A 13,509-nucleotide genomic window follows, 5' to 3' on the forward strand; every position below is an offset into this window, starting at 1 on the left:
CAGCAATTAGACAACCAGTACTTTTAGCTTTGCTCATGAAAAACATTTCTTGTCAAATTCTCTCAGGAAAGGTTCCCTACTATCTGTTACACTTAGAAAGCATTTCAGGGTAGGGATGGGGGGCAGGGTGATCACTCCATAGGAGAATCATAGGATGTAAATTTGTAAGATTTTCTTCTCCAACAATTATAAACCTACAGGACACAGATCCAGCTGCCAGAAAATTTAACTATTCAATTAAAATACATTTAAGTTACTGTAGATGCATGGTACATCTTCTCTTAATAATTTTTATTTTATTTGTACTCTTGGTAATCTACATCAAATTTATGGGGAAAATAAGATATAAATAAGTAAAAAAGCAAACCATTTATGGCTATTCACAGATTAGAGCACTACCATTACTAAAATGAAGATGATATATTCAATCTAAAGAGCCTCGTTAATCTAGTTAATGCACATACAGTATAAGAACACCTATGGCCAAATGGATAAGCACAAAACAATCACGTGATTATAAAACTATTAACATGAGCCTTAACTGATGTCAGGAAAGCAGCGATAAACACATCATTACTTTTAAGGAAAACCAGTTCACAAAGGTTCAGTAACACTGCATTTACTAATGACAACTAGCATAGCTATTTAAGGAGGAGCTGCCAGTGCCAAGCATTAGTTGGATTACACAGTCTCATAATTCTCACAAACCATCCTCTAAAGTGGATACTTATTTGCAGCTCTAAAATCTGATATTCTGACCGGTGAACTAAATGTACCAGCCATCTAAAAAAGCTGTATGTTGTGGATATCAATTTATACAGAATACATTCAAACAGTATAAACAATGATATGGGGATCTGTAAAAGGCCAGACAGTAAATATTTTAGGCTTTATGAGTTCTCTACTAAAACTCTTCAAATCTGTCCCTATAAATCAAATCTGTTGTTACAGCACAAAAGCAGTCACAGACAATACATAAACAATAAGCACAGCTGTTTTCCAATAAAACCTTATTTATGGACACAAACTGTAATTTCATATAATTTTCACATATCACAAAACAGTATTCTTTTGATTTTTTTCAACCATTTAAAAACTGTAAAAACTATTCTGGTTCACAGACCATAGGCTGTGGGCTACATGTGTCCTGTGAGTCTTGTTTTGTCAACCCTTATATTTTCACATTAATCAATAATAACTAATAAACAGCCAGTTACTAAAACATAAGTTCCACAGGAATAAGACACTTGTTTTGCTCACTATCATCCAGAAATCTGTGCTTAATTCATATTTGTGTGAATGAATATTTCACTGGGACTGCTAAATGTGCAAAAGTTACCAATACGTAGTATCTATCTTCCACCCAAACTTATCACACATCACAGTCATTTAACTAAAAAAGACAAGTATTCAAGCAACTTAACACCTAAGAACTTCAGAAAATAAGATAACCTAAAAAATCTGTTAAATGATTAGAGACATTACAAATGTATGTTAAAGGCATTAAAATTCTTAAAAACAAAATGGAAATTCAAACAGTAAAGAAGGAACTAGACACTATGTGAAATATATAAAATTTTGAAAAAAACCCAACAGAAGTTCTACACATGATGTCACTGAAATTTTTTTAAAACCAAAAAAAAAAAAAAAAAACCCACAACAAAAATAAGGAGTTCCTGTCGCAGCTCAGTGGTTAACAAAACCAACTAGGAACCATGAGGTTGTGGGTCTGATCCCTGGCCTCACTCAGTGGGTTAAGGACCCAGTGTTGCCATGAGCTGTGTGATGTAGGTCGCAGAGGTGGCTTGGATCTGGCATTTCTGTGGCTCTCAAGAAGGCTGGCAGCTACAGCTACAATTAGACCCCTAGCCTGGGAACCCCCATGTGCTGTAGGTACGGCCCTAGAAAAGACAAAAAGACCAAAACAAACAAACAAACAAAAACAAAACAAAAAAACCCACAAGAAACAAAAGAAGGAACAAGACACTATGTGCAATTCATAAAGTTTAAAAAAAAAAACCAACACAAGTTCTACAAATGATGTCACTGAAATTTTTTTAAAAAACAAACAAACCAAAAACAAGGAGTTCCCATTATGGCTCCAAGGTAACGAACCTAACCAGTATCTGTGAGTACACATGTTCGATCCCTGGTCCTGCTCAGTAGGTCAAAGATCTGGTGTTGCTGTGAGCTGTGGTGTAGGTAGCAGATGTGGCTCAGATCTTGCGTTGCTATAGCTGTGGTGTAGGCCAGCAGCTGCAGCTCCAACTCCTTACCCCTAGCCTGGGAAGTTCCACATGCCCGGGTGCAGCCCTGAAAAGCAAAAACAAAAACAAAATCAACAAAAAAAGTGAACGGATTAAACAGGTGAAGATAAAAGTTAGTGAAGTGGAAGACTGAGCTGAGGAAACTAGATAGAATGTGGTACAGGGATGATTTCTTTATTTGCCCTATCCTTTCTTTTTACTTTTATGTATAAAATACATGTTAAAAGGCAAAAAAACAGATGGTCTAATTATATCTAATAAAAGTTCCAGAGAAAACAATGAAGAAGGACAATGTCCAAAGAGATAATGTCTAAAAATCTTTCAGAACCAATAAAAGGTATGCATCCTTTATCTAAAGAGGCACAATGAATCTGAAGAAACCCAAAGGCAACGAGATTATTCTGAAAATGAGGAGAATACTAAGACACTTTGAGTGAAAAAAAGGCCTCCTCCTAATTGCACGCTCATTTTCAAAAGGAAAAAATGGGCTCTAATAGTTTAAACCAGTGATTCATATGGATGCAGAAGCCATTAAAAATCCAAGGATATATAAAACCCTGGGATACACAAGGACTTTCTATAGGACAAACAGGCATGGATAGTTTAAGAAAGTCAACTCCTAAATCCTCAAACTCCCATTTTACACTTTATTTATTTTCGCCACTCCCACAGCTGCAGAAGTTCCCTGGCTGTGGATCAAACCTGCACCACAGCAGTGACACTGCCGGATCCTTAATCCACTAGACCACCAGGGAACTCCCTAAAGTTACTTTAAAATGCAGCTGTACACAAGGCATCATACAGTATCTTTCATCTTCACTTTTAATAAAACTTTTCCCACTTTACAAAAGACACAATTCTCATTTATTGCATTAGCATCTATGTCCTGAAAGGTACAATTTGAAATACTAGCATCTGGAATCCTTTTGGGTACATAAACGAGTAGTGAGGCTTTATGTCTTTCCCTATTTTACATGTATTTCTGTTAAAAGTGAACCATGGGTTAGAAACTGGGTACTATGAACCAAACTGGGATTTTTCTTAATTTATCTTTATTGCAAAATGGAAAAGCAAAAGGGATGAAAATTCCCATTTATTGATTTTGTATCTTCTACTCGTTATTAATTAAGAAAAGCACTGTCCTGGAGTTTCTGTTGTGGCTCAGTGATAATGAACCAAACTAGTATCCCTGAGGATGCAGGTTCCATCCCTGGCCTTGCTCAGTGGGTTAAGGATCTGGAGTTGCCGTGAGCTGTGGTGTAGGTCACAGACGTGGCTCATATCCTGCCCGTGTTGCTATGGCTATGGCTGTGGCCGGCAGCTGTAGCTCTGATTCAGTCCCTAGCCTGGGAATTCCATATGCTACATATGCAGCCCTAAAAAGAAAAAAAAGGAAAAAAAAAAGAGCATTATCCCAAGGGAAAAATCATGTAACAAAAACAAATCAAGAATAAGTTTAGAAAAACAAAAACAAACAAACAAAAAACCACTGAAATTTGCTATGCCTTTATTATAACCAGGTCAAAAACTCAGGTCAAAAACCAAAGCTAATTTTTTTTCTCTTTTTTTCCGGCCACAACTGCAACATATGGAAGCTCCTGGGCCAAGGGTCGAATTGGAGCTGCAGCTGGGGCGTATGCAATAGCCACAGCAACACAGGATCCAAGGCACATCTACAACCTATGCTGCACCTTGCAGCAATACCAGACCCTTAACCCACTAAGCGAAGCCAGGAATTGAACCCACATCCTGAGAGAGACAACATCAGGTCCTTAACTGGCTGAGCCACAGCTGGAACCCCTAAAGCTCTATTTTTCTACCTTAGAATTCCAAAGTGAAATGTCATCATGAAGATGCAAATTTAACATGTATATTTGAAATGAAACATAAAAACAGGGACAGCTAAACAGTATAGGTAAAAAAATAATTACAGGTAAACAATAAATTGACTGGCTGGTCTATGGATTGGCCTTGTCAAGTAAGTTATATGTACACATTTTCAACAGACCAAATGAGCTAAATGTGCAGTTCCAATGTTTTAAAGACATCCAAAATTGTAAAATTATAAAATAGGAGTTCCTGCTGTGGCACAGTGGGTTAAGAATTTGACTGCAGTGGCCCAGGTTGCTGCAGAGGTACAGGATCAATCCCCTGTCTAGTGCAGTGAATTAAAGGATCCATCAATGCTACAGCTGCCATGTAGTCGCAGCTGCATCTGGGATTCAACCCTTGGCCCCAAAATGTCCATATGCCACAAGTGCATCCATAAAATTAAAAAAATATATATTTTACCCAAAAGTTTTACTGCCAGAAAATACTGGCAAAAGCTAATTTTAAAATTAACAAGATTTAATGTCCTGTGACCTAACAGTTAAAGGCTTGGTATTATCACTGTTGTGACTTGGGTCACAGCTCTGGCTTGGGTTCAATCCTTGGCCTAGGAACTTCTGCAAGCCACAGGCTTGGCAAAAAAAAAAAAAGACAAGATTTCAGTGTTTCCAAGTATTTCTGAAATCATCTGGTTTTAAAAAAAGAAATCTAAAAGTAATAAGTGCAACTACTAGCCACTCATTAAGTCTTGGTTAAGCCATTTTAGTATATTCGCCCCAAATTCAGAAAGACAATAAATCTAAAGCCTGGATTACAAATTACATTTTGCCATGTGATTTTTAATTCACTTTATTTTTTTATTTATTTTCTCTCTTTTTTTTTTTCTCCTTGGGCTGCACCCATGGCATATGGAGTTTCCCAGGCTAGGGGTCGAATCAGAGCTGTAGCCGTTAACCTACGCCAGACCCACAGCAACACCAGATCTGAGCCGCATCTACGACCTACATAGCTCATGGCAACACTGGATCCTTAGCCCACTGAGCGAGGCCAGGGATCGAACCCACAACCTCATGGTTCCTAGTCAGATTCATTAACCACTTAGCCATGACGGGAACTCCTAATTTTTAATTAAAAAGAAGTGAATAAATGCTATAGCAAAACTCTTTCTATAGCCATCATTTATTATGTGACCAAGCACTCATCTCATCTCTTATATCTAAAAATAAATTTAAAAAGAAAATTGCTATTGAAAGTTTTATAACAGTAACAAATAATATTTATTTATGGATAAGTGAACTAAAATAAGGAAGGTAAACATCAATACCACCCACTTTAAGATACCTTTTCAAAATAACTCAACAGGTTTAATAACTATAAATGAAATGTTCATTAGTAATTATAAAGATAACTCAATCCAGCAAAAAAAAAACTTACAATTTTTAGTGTCATGGCTCAGCAGCAACAAACCCAACTAGGATCCATGAGGATGTGGGTTTGATCCTTGTTCTTGCTCAGTGGGTTAAGGATCCGGCGTTGCCATGAGCTGTGGTGTAGGTCACAGACATAGCTCAGATCCTGTGTTGCTGTGGGCTGTGGTGTAGGCCGGCAGCTGCAGCTCCAATTGGACCCCTAGCCTAGTAACCTCCATATGCCGTGGATATGGTCCTAAAAAGACAACAACAACAACAACAAAAATGGAGTTCCCATCGTGGCTCAGTGGTTAACGAATCCAACTAGGATCCATGAGATTTCGGATTCGATCCCTGGCCTTGCTTAGTGGGTTGAGGATCCGGCGTTGCCGTGAGCTGTGGTATAGGTCACAGACGCAACTCGGATATGCCGTTGCTATGGTTCCAGCGTAGGCCAGCAGCAACAGCTCCAAATAGAATCCTAACCTTGGAACCTCCATATTCCTGGGGTATGGCCCTAAAAAAAGACAAAAGACAAAGTGGGGGGCACTTGCAAGCCACAAAATCTCCTGAAACTGAAGACCATTATCAGCATTAAAAAACACCCTTTTACTTCGACCTACAAAGCTCCCTACGTTTGTGTGTACCCAAAGAACACCCTGAAAAGCAGCACTCTAAGGAATCGAAATGTTAAAAGTTGGAGAAAATGCAATCTATAAAACCTTATAGTTTTTCAGTATGAGTAACCTCAAAAAGAAAAACTTTTAAGAGCTCCCCTGTGGCCTAATGGTTAAGGATTTAGACTTGTCACTGCTGTGGCTCAGGTTAGATCCCCAGTCCAGGAAATTCCACATGCTACAGTGCGCAGCCAAGAAAGAAAGAAAGAAAGACAGAAAGACAGAGACAGAAAGAAAGAAAGAAAAACTTTATAGTACTAAGAGAAAAACTTTATTCTATAAACTCCCTAAATTACGGTTAAAATAGAGATGCTGTGGAAGTAAAAAACCCCACAAAGAAAGGGGGAGGAAAGTCAATTTAAAAGTGCCTAAAATACTATTCAACTCTTAGCACAGGAAATATTGAAGAGTTTCCTATATCAGACTGGCAGAAATTCAAGTTTGATCACATACTCCCCAAGGAAAATAGAAACTTTCATACATTACTAGCAGGAATGGCAAATGGTAATAACTCTTATGAATGAGGCATCTGGCAATATTTAGCAAAATTACATGTAAATTTACCTTCTGAAACAGCAAGTGCAATTTTAGAAATCTATCGGACAAATATACTGTAAAGATACAAAAAGGTATAAGCACAAGTCTTTTTTTTTTGGTCTTTTTAGGGCCGCAGTTATAGCATATGGAGGTTCCCAGGCTAGGGGTCCAATTAGAGCTACAGCTGCTGGCCTACACCACAGCCACAGCAACTCGGGATCCAGTCACATCTGTGACCTACACCACACTCATGGCAACACTGAATCCTTAACCCACTGAGCAAGGCCAGGGATCAAACCTGCATCCTCATGAATGCTAGTCACATTCTTTCCCACTGAGCCACAGTGGGAGCTCCCAAGCACAAGTCTTTATTAAAGCACTACTTATAACAGCAAAAGACTGAGAAAAACCTCTACTCATCATCAACTGAATACTTCTGTATCCATTGTATATCCATCCACTGGAGTACCAGGTACCAATGATAACAGACAATAGATCAAAGATGCAGCCTGAATCTGGCATTGCTGTGGCTGTGGTGTAGGTCGGCAGCTGTAGCTACGACGTGATCCCTAGACCCCTAGCCTGGAAACTTCCATACGCTGCAAGTGAGACCCTAAAAAGCAAAAAAAAAAAAAAAGTCCACATTAAGACCACAATGAAATACTACTTTTCACTAAAAAGAGCAAAAGGCTGATTAACAGTGTTAAAAGTGTGGGGAAACAGGCATGCTCAGACATCGCTAGTGAAAGTGTAAAACTGCTATAACAAAATTAAAAATGTAGCTGTCCTGACAGAGCAGCTCTACTTCTACAAATTCTTCCTACAGACATGCTTGTATAGAGCTGATTTACTCAACATTATTTTAAAGGGGAGAAAAGGCTGTAACAAACACCATAAATATCCTTCCATACAGTGGTACTGGATAACAGTGGTATATCATACAATGGAATACTATGCATCTAGTGAAAAGAATGAGGGTGATTTTAATGAATGTTTACGGATGGTCTCTAAGAAAAGCTAATTTTACAAAGTAAGATTACAATTAATGTGTATAATATACTACCAACTGTGAAAGAGTAAGAAGGTGGGACAAGAATGTCTATTTCTTCTGTGATAAATAAATATTTCTGATTGGATAAAGAAGAAACTGGGAATACCATTTGCCTCTGGGGTAGGGAAGTGAGGGGTTGGGACTTACAATAAAAAAATACAAGTCTTCTTTTGAACTATTAGAACTTCTATTTGAACTTTTGAACATACATAACCTAAAGAAAATTAAAAAGCAAACTTGCCTTTTTTACTTTTGAAGTTTCAGAATCCTCATCTTCATCTACACTGAGCAGATTTGCCTCACTACATAGAAAATAAGAGGGAAAAAACCTTAAGTGACAATTACAACCCACACATAAAATTCAGAATTTAGTTTTATCCTCTTTGCTCACCTAACAGATCAGCGAACTTTTTCTGTAAAGGGTCAGAGTATCATCTCTATAATAACAACTCATCTTTGCCACTGTAGTAGGAAAGCAGCCAGAGACAATATATGTGGCTGTTCCAATAAAACTGTAACAAAACCCAGTGGTGGGCCAGATGGGCTCATGGGCCACCGTTTACTGACCCCTGCCATAACCAACACATGATATTGTTTTTTTAACAGGATTTCATATATGGTCACTCTTTTTTCTTTCCTATCTTGTATTTTAAGTTAGGAGAAAAGGACTGGAAAACAATATAGAGAAAAAGTAACATACTGGTTAAGGAAACCTTAGTTAATGAAAAGAAAGTTAATTCCAATGGTATTAAACCAAGAAAACAATTATACCTCTATTATTCTGAGAGACAACCACCCTGGACTGAGGGTTCTAGAAAACACTCGTCTGAGATTCTAGAAGACCAGACCAATATATCTACTAACAGGTCATGTTACTCTGAACATGTCAAAAAGCTGAAGTCCCTGACATATGACAAATCTAACAAAGTCAAAATAGCCTGAAGATTAGGCTATTTTTAGTAAAATCTAAGCTATTTATAAAAATGTGAAATGTTTGTTTCCTTACTGTTTATACACATAGCAACTTTTTTAATGCTAAAAATTCTCTCCTACAAACATTTTACAAAAATAGGCAAAAGATGGTCTACTTTTTAACATCTAAAGGTGGTCTACCCAATGTCAGATTTAATTCAAATGTTTCAAAAGTACATAAATAACAAATACCTGTAATATTATTTTAAACTAATACTCAGAAATAAAAAGAAAAAAGAAATGAAAGAGTGAAGACCATAAAATACCAATTTCAGGTGAGAAACTTAGCAGTTTAAAGCTCTCCTTCAAATAAAACTTCAGTTCACCATCTCATAGGTGAAGGCACATAAAGTAATGATGAATGGAACTGTTGCCCAGACAGAAGTGAAGCACCTACAATATTTAGTCGGTATACTCTGAATGACTTCTTGTGTAAATTTCTAAAAAAAAATTTGCAGTTTTGGTAGGACTTAGTGTATATACCTGTGTGTCTCTTAATCTGCTGTTTATTCTGGCCAATGGTAAACTAGATCGATAATCCAAGAAACTAACAGCAATGTCAAATTTGTGTCACAAATCTCATGATATGCAAAAAGTTCTATTAAAATTATTTAAAAATGTACATCAGTCATTTCAGTACATTAAGGAATTGAAATGAACACTGCTTAACTTCATCTCGTCAACACTTATGTTTATCATGTATAGTTTCTCTGCTTTCTCTGGTAGCAATGTAAGGTGCATGGGTGGAGGGGTGACAACTAGAAAGAAAGATACTAAATTTTCACACAAATTCCAGGAATCATAATCTAGGTTCACTTACTTGTGATAAACAGCGGCTTTTCAAATCACTGCATGAACAAAACACCTTTTTTTTTTTAAAAGAACAATTTTTTAAATAGGAAATCTGCAATACGGTCAATTTTTAATCAAAAGGTTACACATATTATATGCACATACTTATACATTTCAAAATATGAAGGAATAGAATAGCAAAATTATTTATCAGTAAAAGAATTTATTTTTCTCTCCTTAACACTACTGTAAAAGACTTCATACAATGTTTTCTTAAGAATACCATACTCTTAAAAATATTTTCCTAATGAAAAGTTTCACTCTTATAAAATATTTGAGGAGAAAAAAATTCTTACTCTTTATCTGTATCTCCTTCACTTTCTTCTCCATGATCAAAGCTCCAATTATTTTTAAAGCCTCCATCTCTTTTAGCTTCTGATCTAGCCAAAGCTGAAATAAAAACAAACTGATGTAAGTATTCAATATCAAATAAAATTGAGCATTTCCAAAGCCCTTTGCCTAGTCAAGATTTTCTTTTAATTTGCTTGTCTTTTGACTACTTTCTGAGTACATATTAAAAATTTAACTTTGCTAATTTAGTCATCCATATGTGTGAGTGTGCTCAGATATGTGTTCTGAGAAAGAAGCTCAGATCAGTAAGACAGAATAATAATGTTGGAGGGGGAGTACGAATATGTATAAAGTACTTAAAATCAACCCTGTATCTCCATATTTGATCACTGGTTCTAAAAATTAGTACCTGTTAGCCTGCTTGTCTTACTTACGAAAACTAAATCCATGCTTCAGCCGTTTCTTTACCTTAACCACCTCTGCCTTTTAACAGAAGAGAAACAGATCGTTTTCTGTGTTAACAACTGGTTATGACATCTTGACGCTGGCTCATATTTTTTGATATACAATACAGATGAAGAGATAGAAACAAATACAGATTTGTGCTGTTCCATGGCTTGGTACATAGAGCTAAGGGTCTGCACAGAGACTGTCTAAAAACAGTGAAACTCCAGTAGCAACAAGCACAACTACAACCAGATCTTACCTTCTCAAAATCATTCTCCAATAAAAAGAGCCAGAGCTCCCAGAATAAACGACTGACTAGGGGGATGAGGCAGGAGAACACGCGGTAAGCCTGGAATTAGGTAGTGCCAGAAAGCAAGTGGGTGCTTTAAAAAAAAAAAAAAAAAAAAAAAAAAAAGTGGTCCCAGTGGTCAAGGCATCAGAAATAAAAGCAAAAATAAACCAATGGGACCTAATCAAACTGACAAATTTTTGTGCAGCAAAGGAAACCATTAAAAAAAAAAAAAAAAAAAAAAGACAACCTACAGAATTGGAGAAAATAGTTTCAAATGATGCAACTGACAAGGGCTTAATCTCTAAATTATACAAACAACCTACACAGCTCAACAGCAAAAAAACCAACAACCCAATTGAAAAATGGACAATAGACATTTCTCCAAAGAAGATATACAGACGGCCAACAAGCACAGGAAAAAATGCTCAACATCACTGATTATCAGAGAAATGCAAATCAAAACTGCTACAACATACCACCTCATCCCAGTCAGAATGTCCATTATTAATAAGGGAACTCTGTTGGTGGGAATGTAAGCTGATTAATAAGTCCGCAAATAACAAATGCTGGAAAAGGTATGGAGAAAAGGGAACACTGTTGGTGGGAATGTAAGCTGATACAACCACTATGGAGAACAGTATGGAGGTACCTTAGAAAACTATACATAGAACTACTATATGACCCAGAATTCCCACTCTTGGGCATATATCTGGACAAAACTTTCCTTGAAAAAGACACATGTACCCGCATGTTCACTGCAGCACTATTCACAATAGCCAAGACATGGAAACAACCTAAACGTCCATAGACAGATGAATGGATTAAGAAGATGTGGTGTATATACACAATGGAATACTGTTCAGCCATAAAAAAGAAAATAATGCCATTTGCAGCAACACAGATGGAACCAGAGACTCTCATACTAAGTGAAGTAAGTCAGAAAGAAAAAGACAAATACCATAGGATATCACATATCTGGAATCTAATATATAGTACCAATGAACCTTTCCACAGAAAAGAAACTCATGGACTTGGAGAACAGGCTGTGGTTGCGGACGGGGGAGGGAGTGGGACAGACTGGGAATCTGGGGTTAATAAATGCAAACTATTGCCTTTGGAGTGGATAAGCAATGAGATCCTTCTGTTTAGCATATGGACTATATCTAGTCACTTGTGATGGAGCATGATGGAAGATAATGTGAGAAAAAGAATGTATATGTACTGTATGACTGGGTCACTCTGCTGTACAGAAGAAAATTGACAGAACACTGTAACCCCAGCTATAATGGAAAAAACAAACCCCCCCCCCAAAAAAAGATGGGACATGTCAAAAGGAACATACAGGAGCCAAACTAAAAGAACCTCCCCATCACTCAACAAAGACAGAACAACTTTGGTAAAAATAAATGACAACAGGAGTTCCTGTCCTGGCTCAACAAAAACAAATCTGACTAGTATCCATGAGGACACAGGTTCAATCCCTGGCCTCACTCAGTGAGTTAAGGACCCAGTGTTGCCATGAGCTGTGGTATAGGTCTCAGAGCCTGCATTGCTGTGGCTATGGTGTAGGCCGGCAGCTGTAGCTCCGATTCAACCCCTAGCCTGAGAACTTCTACATGCCGAGAGTGCGGTCCTAAGAAAAAGCAAAAAAAAAAAAAAAAAAAAAAACCCAAAAAACAAAAAACAGAAAGATAATAGTTTTGAGTTATAATCCCTGAAATAAAATAAATATTCATTAATCCACACTGGCATAAATAACTGAATAAATAAATAAATGGTGCAAAAGGACACATCTTCCTTATAGAATTCCAAATGATACATGTACAAACTCTCTGCTCTAAGAGTGGAACTTAATTTCCTTCAGTAATACTCTGGGCTTCATAACTCACCTCCCAAGAGCTGACTATGGAAAAAGCAAAAAAATAAATTGACAGTGAGAAAGCTGACAATCACTACCTCAGCCAAGCAATTGAAGTTAATGTTAAAAGTTACGTCTTATTCACAGAACACTTAATATGATGTGATGAAAATGCCACTTCAGCTCTGTGCTTTCTTCCCCAAAACTCATAATGCCAGTTTAGTCATGACAAACAATCAGATAAACCCAAATTGAGGAACATTTTACAAAATTCCTAACCAGGACATTTTAAAACCGCCAAGGTTATAAAAAACAAAGGAGATTAAGAAACTGTCATGATCAGAAGGACTAAGGAGACCTGACAAGCAAATGCAATGTCGTACCTGGACTGGGCCCTACAACATAAAAAGGATATTAGTGAAATAACTAGTGAAATCCAAGTAAAGTCGTAGTTTAGGTAATGGAATTATGCCCCCATAAATTCCCTGGTTTTTTTTTTTTTTTTAATAAACATACTATGATTACATAAGGTGGCAGCATCAGAGGAAGATAGATAAATGATATACAAAAGCTATAACATCTTTGAAACTTCTTTATAAATCTAAAATTATCCCCCCCCCAAATTTTTTCAAAAATCAAATGTAAAATGAGTCTGCATTTTAAAAAAAACAGGGTCAAGTTATGCTACCAAGACAGAAAAGGTTGGCGTTCCTGTCGTGGCTCAGTGGTTAACAAATCTGACTAGGAACCATGAGGTTGCGGGTTCGATCCCTAGCCTTGTTCTGTGGGTTAAGGATCCGGCATTGCCGTGAGCTGTGATGTAGGTTGCAGATGCAGCTCGGATCTGGTATTGCTGTGGCTCTGGCGTAGGCTGGTGGCTACAGCTCCAATTAGACCCTAGCTTGGGAATCTCCTTATGCCACAGGTGCGGCCCTAGAGAAAAAAGACAAAAAAAAAAAAAAAAAGAAAAGAAAAGATAATAAACAATTATGATTACTAGTCTATAAAGACTTCTAATTCAGCAAC

General features: G+C 37.0%; 1 protein-coding gene across 5 annotated transcripts in view; it reads right to left on the reverse strand.

Moving 5' to 3' along the window:
- SENP6 (SUMO1/sentrin specific peptidase 6) overlaps window positions 1–13,509 on the reverse strand; it is a 132,985-nt gene that overhangs the window by 92,682 nt on the left and 26,794 nt on the right. For 3 of the 5 annotated variants that reach the window (XM_021092294.1, XM_021092296.1, XM_021092302.1), the window contains exons 2-3: window positions 9,892–9,985; window positions 8,013–8,073 (exon numbers count right to left, since the gene is read on the reverse strand). In XM_021092294.1, the coding sequence (XP_020947953.1) occupies window positions 8,013–8,073; window positions 9,892–9,985 (155 nt within the window). Of the gene's footprint in view, window positions 1–8,012; window positions 8,074–9,891; window positions 9,986–13,509 lie in introns of those variants that run through there. The other 2 variants (XM_021092307.1, XM_021092309.1) reach the window with 2 other exon arrangements.

The sequence above is a fragment of the Sus scrofa genome, chromosome 1, assembly GCF_000003025.6.
Source record: "Sus scrofa isolate TJ Tabasco breed Duroc chromosome 1, Sscrofa11.1, whole genome shotgun sequence".
NCBI classification, from domain to species: Eukaryota; Metazoa; Chordata; class Mammalia; order Artiodactyla; family Suidae; genus Sus; species Sus scrofa.